This window comes from Tachysurus vachellii, chromosome 9, assembly GCF_030014155.1.
Source record: "Tachysurus vachellii isolate PV-2020 chromosome 9, HZAU_Pvac_v1, whole genome shotgun sequence".
Classification (NCBI taxonomy): Eukaryota; Metazoa; Chordata; class Actinopteri; order Siluriformes; family Bagridae; genus Tachysurus; species Tachysurus vachellii.
The window spans coordinates 16,637,267-16,651,351 of NC_083468.1; the positions used below are offsets into that span (position 1 = coordinate 16,637,267).

General features: G+C 40.4%; 1 protein-coding gene across 1 annotated transcript; it reads right to left on the reverse strand.

Moving 5' to 3' along the window:
* Window positions 1–17: 17 nt before the first annotated feature.
* st3gal2 (ST3 beta-galactoside alpha-2,3-sialyltransferase 2) lies at window positions 18–12,867 on the reverse strand. The gene is made up of 6 exons (XM_060877971.1): window positions 12,250–12,867; window positions 10,452–10,645; window positions 5,319–5,498; window positions 4,973–5,018; window positions 3,642–3,761; window positions 18–2,775 (listed from the first exon to the last, which is right to left on the reverse strand). The coding sequence occupies exons 1-6, from the start codon at window positions 12,589–12,591 to the stop codon at window positions 2,602–2,604; spliced, it is 1,056 nt and encodes a 351-aa protein (XP_060733954.1). The 5' UTR covers window positions 12,592–12,867; the 3' UTR covers window positions 18–2,601.
* Window positions 12,868–14,085: the final 1,218 nt, after the last annotated feature.

The window sequence follows — 14,085 nt, forward strand, 5'->3', positions numbered from 1 at the left end:
TTTTATCAAACCTACTGTCCATGTACTACATTATCAGACAGGTAGACTGACTGTTTATTGTATGCATTTATTTGTTACAATAGCATAAGATAAAAACAGTCCATAATTACACATACACATGAGGAGGTTGGAAAAGGAAAGAGAGAAAGCACTGACCTGATAACTGTCACTACACCATTAACGAGTTGGCGTTCTATTAAGAAGCGCAATAAAACACCAGGAGGATATGTACAGTGTGTGTTTTCAGTGGTTCATTTGAAAGGCTTAGGGTCAAACACAGGATGGAGTCAGGTCAGTATAAACGTTAGGACAGCAGGGATTTCACTCCCCAAAATCACAAAGATCCATAATACAAAACCTCAGTCTTCCAAACTAGCTGCATCACTAACACTAACTCCAACAGTGAAAAGAAGGGAAACTCCTCAGTGAAGTTGCCAGGCACAGATCTGGAAGGTTGATGGACATGAAGAAAATGAGACAGGGGTGTTTAAATACTCCAAACAAGCCAGACTATTTTGAGTTGAATGTGCACAATAATGCAACAGCGGGATTATATTTCTTTGTCAGACCAGAAATGTAAAAGTCATCATTTTGGGATGAAGGGAACAAACTACAAAGTGTACTATACAAAACCCTCATAATCTAACAAGCATTTGCTTTTTTAGTGTTTGTTGGACAGGCTTTTGGCCTTTGAGGCATTCTTTTTTCTTTTCATGCGACTCTTTGGTGATAAATTGCACATCGTTTTAAAGGAATATTTCCACCAAGAGGAAGGGAGTAAACATCTGCGTATTAATAAATCGGTTGTCAACATTACGTTAACACTTGTGCCTCAACCCGATAAATGTACTATCCCTACTTATATTAACCTCTTGAGACCCGAATGTCCTCATATGAGGACATAACATTTTCTCATACTTCATTGTCTATATATATTTATTGTACCAACCTTATATGAGGACTGTTAGGTATAATTCTTTTGCCAAACTGCTTCCTTGAAAACACTGATTAAATGTATAGTTATCAGCTATGAATTAAGAGAAACAGTCAGTAGAAATTGTAATGTACACAACAGTAGCATACGGGTCTCAGGAGGTTAATGCATTGTATGGTTTTGCAAGGGTCTATTGTCAGGGTTTCAGCAATAATAATCAGCCACAATGACGGTTTCGGTTAGGAACAGAGAGGTGAGAGGACTGTGCTTCTGAATGGTCCTGAAGGCACGGTGCTCAGCAGTGAACAGATTTTAGAGAAGGGAGTGTAGGAGGTTTGATGGCAGTGAGATCACAAAGCCAATACATCAAAATGTGTGTGTGTATGAATAAAAAAAAAAAAATGCACAGTTGCTTGTTAAAATTATATGACAGGTGTTGGTGTGTGTGATGGAGAGCAGATGAGCTAAAATGCACAGTAAGAAGACAGTCTGTGACTACACTTTTTTACAATTTTTTGTTTCACTGCAAGGAGGATGTCTCCACAGCAAGGACAAGGCACGCAAGCATCTGTTTAGGTCTACTTTTTTTTTTTTTTTTTTTTGGGTTTACTGTACCTGAATATAAAACCAAGAACAAAGCCAAAGCAGGAAGCACGGAGCACCCTGAAACTTTTTTCCAGCGAGCACTGATCTACACACAACAGATGGTGACAAATAAAGAGTGACTTAAAAAATAAACTAAAAAAATAAATTTACAAATCTATTTGAAGTAATATTTTGCTATGAATGTCATAAACATCTAACTGCGCTGAAACACGGTTTACTCCCAATTAACCTCAAGTAATGTGGCACACAACTGATGCCACCGGTTCCAAACCATCTAGCTATAACTTCCTCAGTGGACATAGAAAATACATTTTTGTTCCTGGAGCGCAGATAAGACTTCATTATCTTTGTCATTAAACACATTGGCTCTAATAAATTTAGACATTTCAGCTCTACCACTGCAGACAATACAAAAACGTGTAACACTGCTTAAAATGTGCTTTACAAATATACGTCAAAACACTGACTGGTACACAGGAGTAAATAAGTGATTTTGGATTAACGGATAATCTGAAGGCGCTGAGCGTTTCACTTTACAATCAGCTGTTTGTGGTAATTACTCATTAAAATAATTGATGACAGTGATTAACATCTGTTCAAATGGCTGTGAGAGCACAGTGATGCAGAGTCAACATGATAAAAGTGAACCATAAAAGATATAATACAACATAAAAATGCTCCGGTTTCTGTAAGAGCATGTAAACTGGCACTTGCAGTGATCATGCAGGGTAGCATGATTAACACACAGTTAATCAGTGGTTCTGCTCAAGCCAGTAATCATCTCATAAACCATACAGTCATTGCACTTATATTACGTTGATCACTGGCTGAGCACACACAAGAAGCTGATAGACAACCAGCAAGGACAGTGGGATACTTTCTCGTGTGATGTTTCTGGATTATTATAAAAATTCTTGTACTGGAAAAGCTGAATGCCAATATCAATGGTCCACATTTATTCAGTTCCTCTTCCAGGTTGGGGTAGAAAAGAAATCAGGTGCCGGGTTTGTGTGGTTGGTTCATCAGTGGCTCCTTCCCTCCACACTTTGCTACACAGAGTGTCACTTCCCAGGAAAGACTGTGATCTTGCCAGCTTTGGCCAGGCGCTCTATGATCTGGGCCTCATAATCCGCATCATGGACTCCTGTTTTCCGGAATTCTCCAGAATAACGGTTCTGTTCCCAATAGTGGTGCCAGTTGCCCCGGCTGTCAGCCCCAAAGCCGAATACATTCACCTGGACCAAAACAGAGAACAGGTCAAATCATACAGACTTCAACTGATTCAGAAATAAGAGCTTGATTGAGTGAGCAAGGGCAGCTGGTAAAAATATATTATCAGTATATGGTTTAATTTTTGTATTCTACCTAAGATTCCTGGCTATTAATAAAGTGGGGCATTTGGGGTCTAAATTGGGGTCTTAAAGTGGGGAATTTTGTATTTTTAAGCCATGTTCAATCAATATCAATACCCACTGGTGTAGGACAAATGCAGCAAACATTATGAAAGACTCTGGGACTGATTTCTTTCTAGCCCAGACTGTAGATTCCCTGCAGCCTCTCAGTGTCTGTGGTGTCAGGTGATTATACAGAATAAAATTTCCCCTAGATTTAATCTCCATTTGGGCTGATTATTGTGTGGATTATTTACTCAGTCATCTTTTTCTGCCTAAACGCCTTTGCTGGAGGAACAAAAGGCAGAATAATAGACTTAGCTAATGTTATTCACTGAAAGCACACAACGGCAGATGACAGAAGTGTAAATTTAGTCATTTGTCTACAACGTTTCTGTTTTCCATGCATGGCATTTAGAGGAAATAAACACAGTGTTACAGACTTGGAAAAAGAAAAGAAAAAAAGAGCATACATGAAGATGACTTTCTGTGTGTGTGGAATAGTTTACTCAACATCATTTTAATATATTTAATATTTAATATTTTAATCATGAGTGAGACCTCATGATATGATGCATTACTTTATACTGACAGTTTCTTCTTTAACTATTTAAAGATTAGATTTTATCCCCAATAACATACCAGGTATCACAGAGACTACAGTATATTTCTTCCCATATATATACGCACACATATTTTAAGTCCTTTACCTCATCACACACATGCAGGGCAAAGAAGAGGACCAGCATGCCTGTAGAGGGGTAGCGGCCATGGTGCCGTGTCCAGTGGTCATGGATGTACTTGAAAAATGCCGGATTGAATATCTGAACCTATATAACAAGGAAAGAAAAATTCTCAGCCAGTTAGTTGAGGTGGAAAGGAGGCAGGTTTGGAATAGGAGTGATCCAGAACTGCTTGCTAATAAGTGCATGAGCATAGCTTTGACCTTTAACGGGCTCAGTACAATATGTTCTATGTAAAGGTGAAGTCTCTTGGTGAAGTTCATCATGATTAGATATTGATTCAGGAAACCATTGTGTGATTATGATGGGGTTTTTATGTACCATGTTGAATCTTTTATTTATAGAGATTATATTCAGATGAACCACTTGCTGATATAAAACTTCGTTATGAAAAGCTAAATCAGAATAAACTTCTTTCACTGTGCAAAATATCTACTTTAAGTAACTTTTAATTAACTCAGAGTTCAATTGTCTGATGCAGACATAAATTATTTACACTCTTAAGTTTTCTAATAGTTTTAGTATACTTTGTGTGTTTGTTGAAATTTATTGAAGCCTATTAAAAGAAATCCATAATGATTATTTTGAAAACTTAAATTTGATTTGAATATCACTTTCATATGAATTTTAATGACAGTATGAGGTCATTATTTTTCATAAGAAATGTTTGGTCCCCTCTATAGAGCCTGTTTTTAAGTCTGATTAAATACATTTGTGTATAAATCTAAATTGCAGTCAAGATCTTCAGTTGAAATGGAGGGGAAATGTCATCTCTGTGACTTTATTCATACTCTAAGCAGCTCATCTGTTTATTTATGCTTTTTTTAAATTATGCTTGCTTTTCCGTGGCTGGAAATGCTTTGCTGATGAGAAAGGTGAGTAGAATGGCCAAACAAGTCTGAGCTGACAGGAGCTGATATAACCGGGCTTTACAAGTATGGTGAGCAGAAGTTCCTATCCGAATGCAGAACAGCAGGACCAGATTAGGTTTCACTCCTCAATCCGTGGCTACAATAAACACACTGAAACTGAATAGATAAAAGACTGGATATATATATATATATATTCAGAATTCTGCCCAGTTTCGGTTAGCCTTCACCTGTATCTGTGTGATTTCATACAATCTCCTGCTACCATATGATTAGGTAACTGCATGAATGAGCAGAGATTCAAATTCCTACTTTACAGAGAGTGATTAGTCTGGATATAGACAGATGTTCTTTCAGATTTTGGCAGTGTGCTGAGACCCAGATGCAGCATTACAAAATGTGTAATGAGATGCACTGAGATTAAATTACCTTGTCCTTGTCCACCCGCAGAAACTGCTTTACTGGAGCATAGGTGCTGAGGTGAAAAACAAAGATGACATTACAAAAAAGAGCAATGACCTGACCCATTGCAGACAATAATCATGTGCTCTAACCTAAAATGTATAAAAGTGTATGTGTGTTCATGTGTAGGAACAGACCTCCTATTAGCTTGCAAACATGGAATTTTATATTCGGTTAGCATCTGCATTATGTTACTATAGTATGTATAGACTAGTCAGTTTTATGTGAGCGACAGAAACTGTTTATGAAAGAAACCAAAGACAGTAGCTGGGGAAGTATGTGTGTGTATGTGTGTGTGTATATAACGTCTCACAAGCGGATTTGGCCAGTAGAGAGGGCGCTGGTGATCCACAGCAGGTCCAGAGTCTTGAAGGGCACCAGAACAAAGCTGACATTGGCAGCCAGATTCTTGGCACTTTCTGGGTACATGAAATGGTGGGTGGTATGACTGCCCACGTCCTCTTCATAGCCCACAGTCGGTGCCAGGTTTATTCTGCCAAACGTCCACATACACAGAACTGAATCAGTGCATACTCAGACACATTTGTAAACCAGACATTTTTACTGGCACAAAAAATCAGTTCTTTAGCCATATTACATTTCTGTCCTACAGAGCTTGTTTAAATGTACGTGAAGTCAAGTCAAGAAGCTTTTACACTGTCTCATGCTAACATGAGGGTGAGGAACATGTGATAAAAATAATATAGATGAAGACAATTGAGAACTTTTGGCTCAAAGGCCTGATGCCATACACCAGTAAAATCACATGGCTGATTGGACATAATCAGAACGCCGATTTATTCCAGGAGAGAACTTTAAACAGACTATGTCTCTCGGCTGGCCTGGGAACGCCTTGGTATTCCCCTGGAAGAGCTGGAGGAAGTGTCTGGGGAGAGGGAAGTCTGGGCATCCCTGCTTAGACTGCTGCCCCCGCGACCCGGCCCCGGATAAGCGGTAGAAAATGGATGGATGGATGGAGAACTTTAAACACTGCAAAGCTAATACTGGAAGCTTTCAAAATGCAAGAAAACCACCAGAAAAACAACCTTCATGCTGAGATGGAGAAACAGCCCAGCACACACTTGCCGATGGATTTTAGAAAGGAAAGCTAGTGAAATAGAAAACCTGAACAAAGACATAGTGCCTAGACAAAGAGGGAGACAGGCAGAAATAAAGATGGAGAAAAACAAAAAAGGAGAAAGGAGTGACATAATAAAGCAGCTGACAGCTCAGACTATGAAGAGTTTCAATTCATCCACAATCTGTCTCTGTCTCTTTAGCTTGTCTGTTAGCTCTCAAATCCAAGCTCTGTGTATTCTTTCATATCATTTATTTTCCTTTTGCATGAATTGTAAGCCACCGTGCCTACACCATCTATTTCTAATTGAAAGTGCACGTGTTTGCTCTGATTACAGGAATTTCAATATTTCCATTTCTTCACGAGAGCCAAGTGTGAAGGGATTCAGAAATGAATCGAGCTTTGTGTGCACTGCTTTAGATTTCAATCGACTTGGGATTTGTGCTCTGAAAAAAATCTATACGCTTTTCTTCTTTATCCCAGAGTCAAAGCCTTTCCAGGAAGCCGAGATTTTACTGTCATCAACCGCAGCACCTTCTTAAGCCTATATAGGAAATATTATGCAACATGTTCTTTACTTAAGGTCCAACGCAAGCCATGCAAACTTTGATTAAAGCATGAATAAGAAGCCCGGTGGTACACACGCACACATGCATACACAAACAAAAAGCAAAAATGCTCTAATCAGCCTGCTTGTTTCATCTGGATGCTTCCAAACCATATGTGCAAGCATTTTGAAGCTGCTTTCTCTAAGATTTATTTCACAGACAGCTGAAAAACCAGGTGGCATTGCAGTAGAGAAGATAGAAGCTGCAGTGTTTCTGTAAGTCTTTGTGTTCCAACATGGACCAGAGGGTGGCACACCAACACTCAACAATTGTTACAATATTTGTATTTAAGGCCATACCCAGTGTAAATAAAAACCGCCACCTGCTTAATGATATCGCTCATCATATGCTTGGCAAGCAACACATCTACCAACGCTCAACATTCAAACTCTGAGATTTCCATATACCCCCAGCAGTTTTTGTTGATTAAGTTCCTTTGTGCTGCAGCTCTATTATTATTAAAATCCTCCCTGCTGTTCCTGGAAAATTAAAGACAATCCTACTAACTGCATAGTATACAGAGTTACAGGTAAATCCTGTATACCTAGGCCATGTTTAAGCTAGTAATCAAAGTTTAAGTATTTATTTCTCCAAGCTGTCAGAATTTTGTAATGCAAAATAAGGGTTTATAATTAATCCTATGTAACAACGTAACATTATAACATCCAGTTATCAAAATGATATGAACTGCATAAAAAAAAAATCAATACTAAACAGACATTTTAACAAAGAGTTAACTAAGAGTCTCTGAACTAATATCCCTCAAAAATCTATGCATACAATCAAAACGTTGTAAAAACGTTGTACTGTTAGTGCATTAAGGATAAAATCTTTTCTTACTTTCTCCTACTATACTATTAAGGCACTAGTTCTGTAAGTGTTTTTGATTAAATTAAAGCTCATTTCAGTTCAGTTCGATTCACGTTGTTTTGTATAGTGCTTTTAAACCATACACATTATCACAAAGCAACTTTTCAATCTGGATATACAGTAAATGTAGATCCCTAATGAGCAAGCCACTAATAGTGGCAATACAAATCTCCCTGAGATGACTTAAGAAAGAAACCATGTGAGCAAACAGACAAAAGAGAACCTATCAAGTTCTTGGTGCTGCCAGATATCACAGATTTAAATCAGTACACAGGTGTAAAGAGGAAAGAGTAATAAGTGTGTTAAATATTTACAGTGTTTCAAGTCTTCCTCCGAGACACAAGAAACCGATGCCTGAACACTCTGAAAACCAACAAGATTCAAACAAGCAATTTTCTGAAGCCTAAGAACCACTTACAATGGTCTGGTTCATTAGTTGTCATCTTTATACACCATTAAACACAGCGTAGCATCCAGAGCGGCCAAAGCAAGTGCCATTGAAATTTCTCCTCAAGTAAAAAGCATGTTAAAAATGACTTTGGGTAGATTGTATAATACTGGACTAATCTTTGCTCACAGAAAACTTAAGACTAATAATATAAACAGTTCAGACAGACCAGATAAAACAAAACAAAAAGTTCTATTTGATGGGGATATGATTACATTTACATTGGGACCACAATTCAAAATTGTTCAGGTGACCCAAAGTGATTTTATTTCTGTCTGGATCAGCCATGTCTGTGCTTTTCTTCCTCCTCCCTGAGATAATTACAGAGCTAACTGCCTACCATTCTTCAACCAACTCTGTGGTGGTCTGATAATTTTAGAACCATCCACATAGACTGCTTTGTGATTTTGCAGGCAGAGCCTGATTTTTGTGTTTAGTTTGCTTCAGTGATTTTGGTTACCTGGTGCACAGACCCATTTTATACACTTCCTGCATCATGAAATAAGACTTGAGTGATGTGGCAGGCAGATTGGGGCTATAAGAATGACAGCAACGGATAGAAGGACAATTTATATTCACACACACACACACACACACACACACACACACACACACACACACACACACACACACACACACACACATACTGTACATACATACATACATATATACATACATAGACACATACACACAGACTAGGACTGCTGGCTATGAGGCAGGAAAACATTTGCCAATAAATCAGAGGAAACCATGTACACAACACACAATCAAACCTAGGGTCTATTTACATTAGACAATTTTTGGGAGTTGGGAGGAAATCAGGGTTGATCGAGAAAATCTTGGACACTGTGTGAACATGTAAAGAAACCCAAACACAACTGAGCTCAGGAAACTGGAGCTGTGAGCATGCCAGATCAATCAAAGTAATCCTATGCAAATAGGGCTAAAGACTGTGTTAGGAGAAAGTTGAATGAAATTTTCATTCAACACTTCAATCAGTGTGCATTGACAAATGGTTAGCATTTATACATATATGCATCTTTAGAACACAACATGGCTTGAAGGACATAGTGCTAACAAACCAGTTTGACTCCCAGTGGAAACATAAGATAGCCCGAAAGCCCATCACTCATAACATGGCTGAGTAAAAGCAAAAATATCTTGATATTTTGAAATAAACAGAAAGGAAACTAGGCAGGAGCTGCAGGGGAGAAAGACATGTACATTAGACGAGATGAAGGACTTATTTCGGAGCTCAAAGCTGAATCAATAATGACATTACCAAAATAGTACCTCAATTTCTGCATTTATCTATCGCTCTTTCGGTTCTTGAAGTCTTCCTCATTGCTCTATTCACTTTAAAAGATCTCCAACTCCTCCACACTTCCTTCAGGGCAAATTTTTAAAGTCTCATTTCTTTTTTCTCTCCAGATAAACAAACCAAATCCTTCTCCTCATCCTTTCTCATCGTTTCTTATGTACTCTGTATAAAGAAAATGATTCAAAGTGAAGAGGAATCTCATTTAAGTCATAATGAAGCAGGATTCATTTTTCAGGATGATGCTCATAAGTAAATTTCTTGAACATCCCCTTATAAATCCTCTTGTATCAGAACAGCTATAAATGAACATGAGACTTTCTTCCCATAATGTTCATGTCACACATGGTGTCATATGGACTTAATTAGATCAGGAATCTAATTTCAGATAGTGAGGCATTATATAATATAATAGCTGTGATAGTCAGATGTCATTACAGGATCGTGCTTTTTCCTATTAATCAGATTTCATCTTTTTTTTATGTCTAATGAGCTGCCAGTGAAGACAGTATGAAAAAACAGTAATATGAGTTTTGGCAACTATATTACTCTTACAAAGCATAAATTGTATATTCTCTTAATATGGGGGCAAAAAAAAAGACTTAAAGTAAAAAACGTTGATGATATCTACCTGAAAAATCAGAGATGTCTATCCAACCACTGTTGAGTCATCAAGAAACAGCAGGTACTTTGGGCTTGAATTTTTCAAGGGGAGGGAGGAGAATAAGCTCACATTTCCCAATTTGGATAAAAATCTAATCACAGGGTGGCACTTGGCAAGGAAGGACTAGAACCCAGTGTTCTCCATGTGGCAAAATGGATTTCCTCCAGGTAATCTGTTTTCCTCCCACCTTCTAAAAACATCCCAGTATCTATTCTGAATTGTCCCTAGGTGTGAATGTGTGTGTGCATGGTGCCATTCAGGTTGTCCCTACAATACATCTCATGCCAAACGTTCTCATGACAGACTCTCTCAATAATCTCTGGATCCTGGACAGTATGAAGTGCTTATTAAAAGATGAGTCATTTAGATGAACAGTGTCATTCAAGCCAATCAATATTTCTTTCCATTTATCAAAGCTCACATTGTGGAGATCCTGTTTTCTTGTTTGTTTTCCCCTCACCTCATGATGTAGGTGTGACCGTCGATCACCGAGCCATAGCGAGCCCCACGCAGGTTGCCTGAGTTGCCCACCACAGCACAGCGCAGACAGCGAGCGGGGTCCCAAGAGACATACGGCGAGTGACCGGGGATCACCTGGAAGAGCCTCTGCAGCACCTGTTGGATACTGTGGGGCTTAAACTGAGGCTGCAACATCTGCCAGTGAGAGAAACGGGGAGAAAATGATAGTGAGATAAAACAACAGTTATATATATATATAAAATACTGAATAATCTTAATCGCATGCATCTTCCAGTGTAAACATGAACCCATAAAAGAATTATGATAGCAGTGACTGCTGTAAAATAGCTTGCTCTTGGATCTACATATGTTCTTGACAAAATTTCAGCATTAAGACCATATTCCAGACATCTCCATTTCCCTCAATCCCCCAATTGCTCTCTCTCTCACTCTCTCTCTCTCTCTCTCTCTCTCTCTCACTCTCACACTTTCTCACTCTCTTTCTCTCATGCACTCTCTCTCTTTCTCATTCTCACTCTCTCCTTCTCTCTCTCACTCTAGCTCTCTTTCTCTTTTGCTCTCTCACTATCTCTCTTGCTCTATTTCACTCGCTCTCTCACTCTTTCTCTCTCACTCTCTCTCTCTCTTGCTCTCTTTCACTCACTCTCTCACTCTTGTGCTCTCACTCTTTCTCTCTCACTCTCTCTCTCTTGCTCTCTCACTCTCTCTCTCTCACTCTCTTTCACTCGCTCTCTCACTCTCGCTCTCTCACTCTCCCTTCCTCTCACTCTCTGCTCTCGCTGTGCCAGCTTCTGGCCGAGATGAAGCTTGCTGGCTTTCCACTAGTCTCAGTAATTCTTGCCAGATGTTTTTTTTGACTCTGATGCCAGCCAGGGATTTTATTCTGAGCCCCCATAATGTCAGCAGACAGAGGCAAGGGAATGTGTGTGTTTAAGTGTTCATGGAGCCAATACTCGGAAAGGATAAGCATTAGAAATGCGGTGAATTCCTTCAAAAGGAGTAATCTTCACACACAACTGGTCATCCTTTTTTCTTCCCTCTATCTCCCTCCTCTTCGCTTTAATCCCTCCATTCCTGACTGGCACCAAAAACAATTCCATAATCCTCTCACCCGCCCCTCATGGTCCGACACACAGGCACAGGCATAATGCTCAGGGATCCTTCATGAATCACAGCCCCCCTTCTCCAAACACCATTAACTCAGTCTGTAAGCTGAACCATGTTCTCTCCTCTGTTACGATCTCAGAGTTGAATCAGCTGTGTGCCTCTCCAGGCGCCAATTCGTTCTGGAGCCTCATTACTGATTTTTCATCTGGCGAGACATTACTCATATTCTCTCTAATATAAGGGCCCTTTGGCTCTCAGTCTCCTAAATGCAGTGCATAAGAACAATTTCAAAGTTCACTCCTTCCCTGATTTATGAGGAGAGGAACCGCAGGGTCTTTTCACACCAATAAAACCTGCACATACAGTTTTAATTTGCAGTCTGAATTTATGAGATGAATACTCCAGTATTTTCAGTGTAATCTCTATCTAAGAGAAAAAGTAAATTGTTTATTCATGATAAAAGTCTAGGGTAAGCATTTTAAAATGCTTAAATGAATTCTTTAGTCAAATTGAAGATATTTGCTCAATATGATCTAAATGTGGATAATCGTTATATAGATAACCTTAGAGAGACGACTATGTTTATAGCTTATAGCTGTGTTAGTTTGATGCACATGAATACAGCAAAATAAAAAACATTTTGTAAACAATATGACAATTGTCTTACTCACCACCCACCAGTAGTAGACATCTGAAGGCAGCTGGATGTTGTCCCTTGTCCACACGGGCGAAATATCTGGCTCATAATTCTCATCAAACCAATCTGAGACGCCCGGGTCGCCCACACAGCGTTTACAGACACATGTCTTCTGCTGGCTTCCCTCAGCAGAAACCAGCTTGTGGGAGCCAGCGTAGTTCGGCACCAACTTCACCTGTCTTGACTCTTCCCACCCAGGAGACTCCAGGTAGGACAGGCCAGGGCCTCCCCTCAGTGAGAGTGAAAAGAGTAGAGAGGTGAGGAAGAGGAGGGCCAACGATGCCAGCAGTACCCATAAGCGCAGAGAGCAGCGCATGCCCCCTGATGCAGTCCGAGTACACCGCTCGACTGGCCCCCCGCTGGGCCCCCAGGGTCTCTGTGTCCGACCCCAGCCAAAGCCTGACCCCCAGCGGCTCTCTCGCTGCTGAGGAGCGCACGCCGCGCGACCCCCCCACAGCCATGCACCGGCTCCTGCCACCGTGCCCAGCCTGCCCTCAGAGCCCGTCAGCGTGCCAGCTGACACACACCCACACACACGAACAGCTTGAAAGACAGAAACAGCGCTCTCTCGGTCTGCCTGTGGGTCATGCACCTATCTCACTTGCTCTCTCTCTCTCACTCTCACCCACTCAACTCAGATCTTCCTCGCTCCCATCCTCTCATAGCTTGGCTCAAAACACAGACCTGTTCAAATCGGCACAAAGTCTACACAGTGGGTGTCTGCTTTGTTTGATTCTTCCTGCAGCAACAGCCTGATGAGACAAGCCTTTGTGAATTTGACATTTCAGCTTTAGATAAGCGAAGGCTGACACCCATGCCTGTGTACAACTGAACACGTGTGTGGTTTGTATCGGGTATGCTCCTGCACTATCGAGCCACTGTGTTGTGATAAATTCCAGCAGTCTCTGGAGAAAATGGGTGGACTTTTCTTGTACAGTTTGACTGTAGAGTCATCCTGGACGTTTCTTCCTCTCACTCTATTTATTCTCTGTCTTAAGCGGTAAATGGTCTTCTCATATGGACATGTGCAGTCTTAGATTCATGGTCGTCGTTTTCCGCTAGCCGAGTTCTGACAGTCACCTTAGTAGCAGCTATACACAGGTCACCGCAGTGTGCTGGCAGACACCATGCATGACAGGAGCGTGTGTTTTGAGGATGGCACAGCACAAATTAAACTGCACTCTGTCTTCAACAGGTCCACACTCAGGCTGTCTGCCAGATGTTGGGGTGCTAGGGACCTTCTGGGACACATGGACAGTTCAAAGTAAAAACTAAACGGCTGCCAGGCTCAAAGTCCACTAAGGACAAGAATGAAAAGAAAAGCAATCAAAAACCACAAAATCCCTAATGACACCAAGGAGATTTGCAAGGGCTTTGCAGGAAAGATTTGGCAACCTCAAACGGGCTTATGAAGGAATCATCTGCAAGAAGCATGGAGGCAATTGTTGAAGGAATGGCTTACAAAAGAGACAAGACAATCTCCGTCTCTCAGCTGACAACATTCTATTATTGAAGCTACAGTGCTTTAATCCGGGTTTTGCTGAAGGACAATATCATGTGACTTCATTTGTCAACTAATTAAGGGACCTTGCTCATGATGTTGCTGTCTGTCAACGTTGGCATCCTCCGTCTCTGCCGAGTGTTTCCTCGTCCACTTAATGCTCTTAATATCCCTCTTTGGCACGTGCTATAGTCTGAGTGCACTCTGATCAGGCTGAGCGTAGGTGTTCAGGTATGCTCTCTTCTTGTGAATGATCCAATAAGCTGTGGGTAGAAGACAAAGAAAGATGGAAGTTTACAGGAGAAAGAT

What these genes read in the sequence shown, in the direction of transcription:
- st3gal2 (XM_060877971.1), bottom strand. Translation starts at nt 12,591, where the DNA reads ATGCGCTGCTCTCTGCGCTTATGGGTACTGCTGGCATCGTTGGCCCTC. An exon ending in ATGTCTACTACTGGTGGGTG is followed by an intron (nt 10,646 to 12,249) that starts GTGAGTAAGACA and finishes TCTCACTGGCAG; the next exon opens with ATGTTGCAGCCTCAGTTTAA. An exon ending in CCCTGCATGTGTGTGATGAG is followed by an intron (nt 2,776 to 3,641) that starts GTAAAGGACTTA and finishes GTTTTGGTCCAG; the next exon opens with GTGAATGTATTCGGCTTTGG.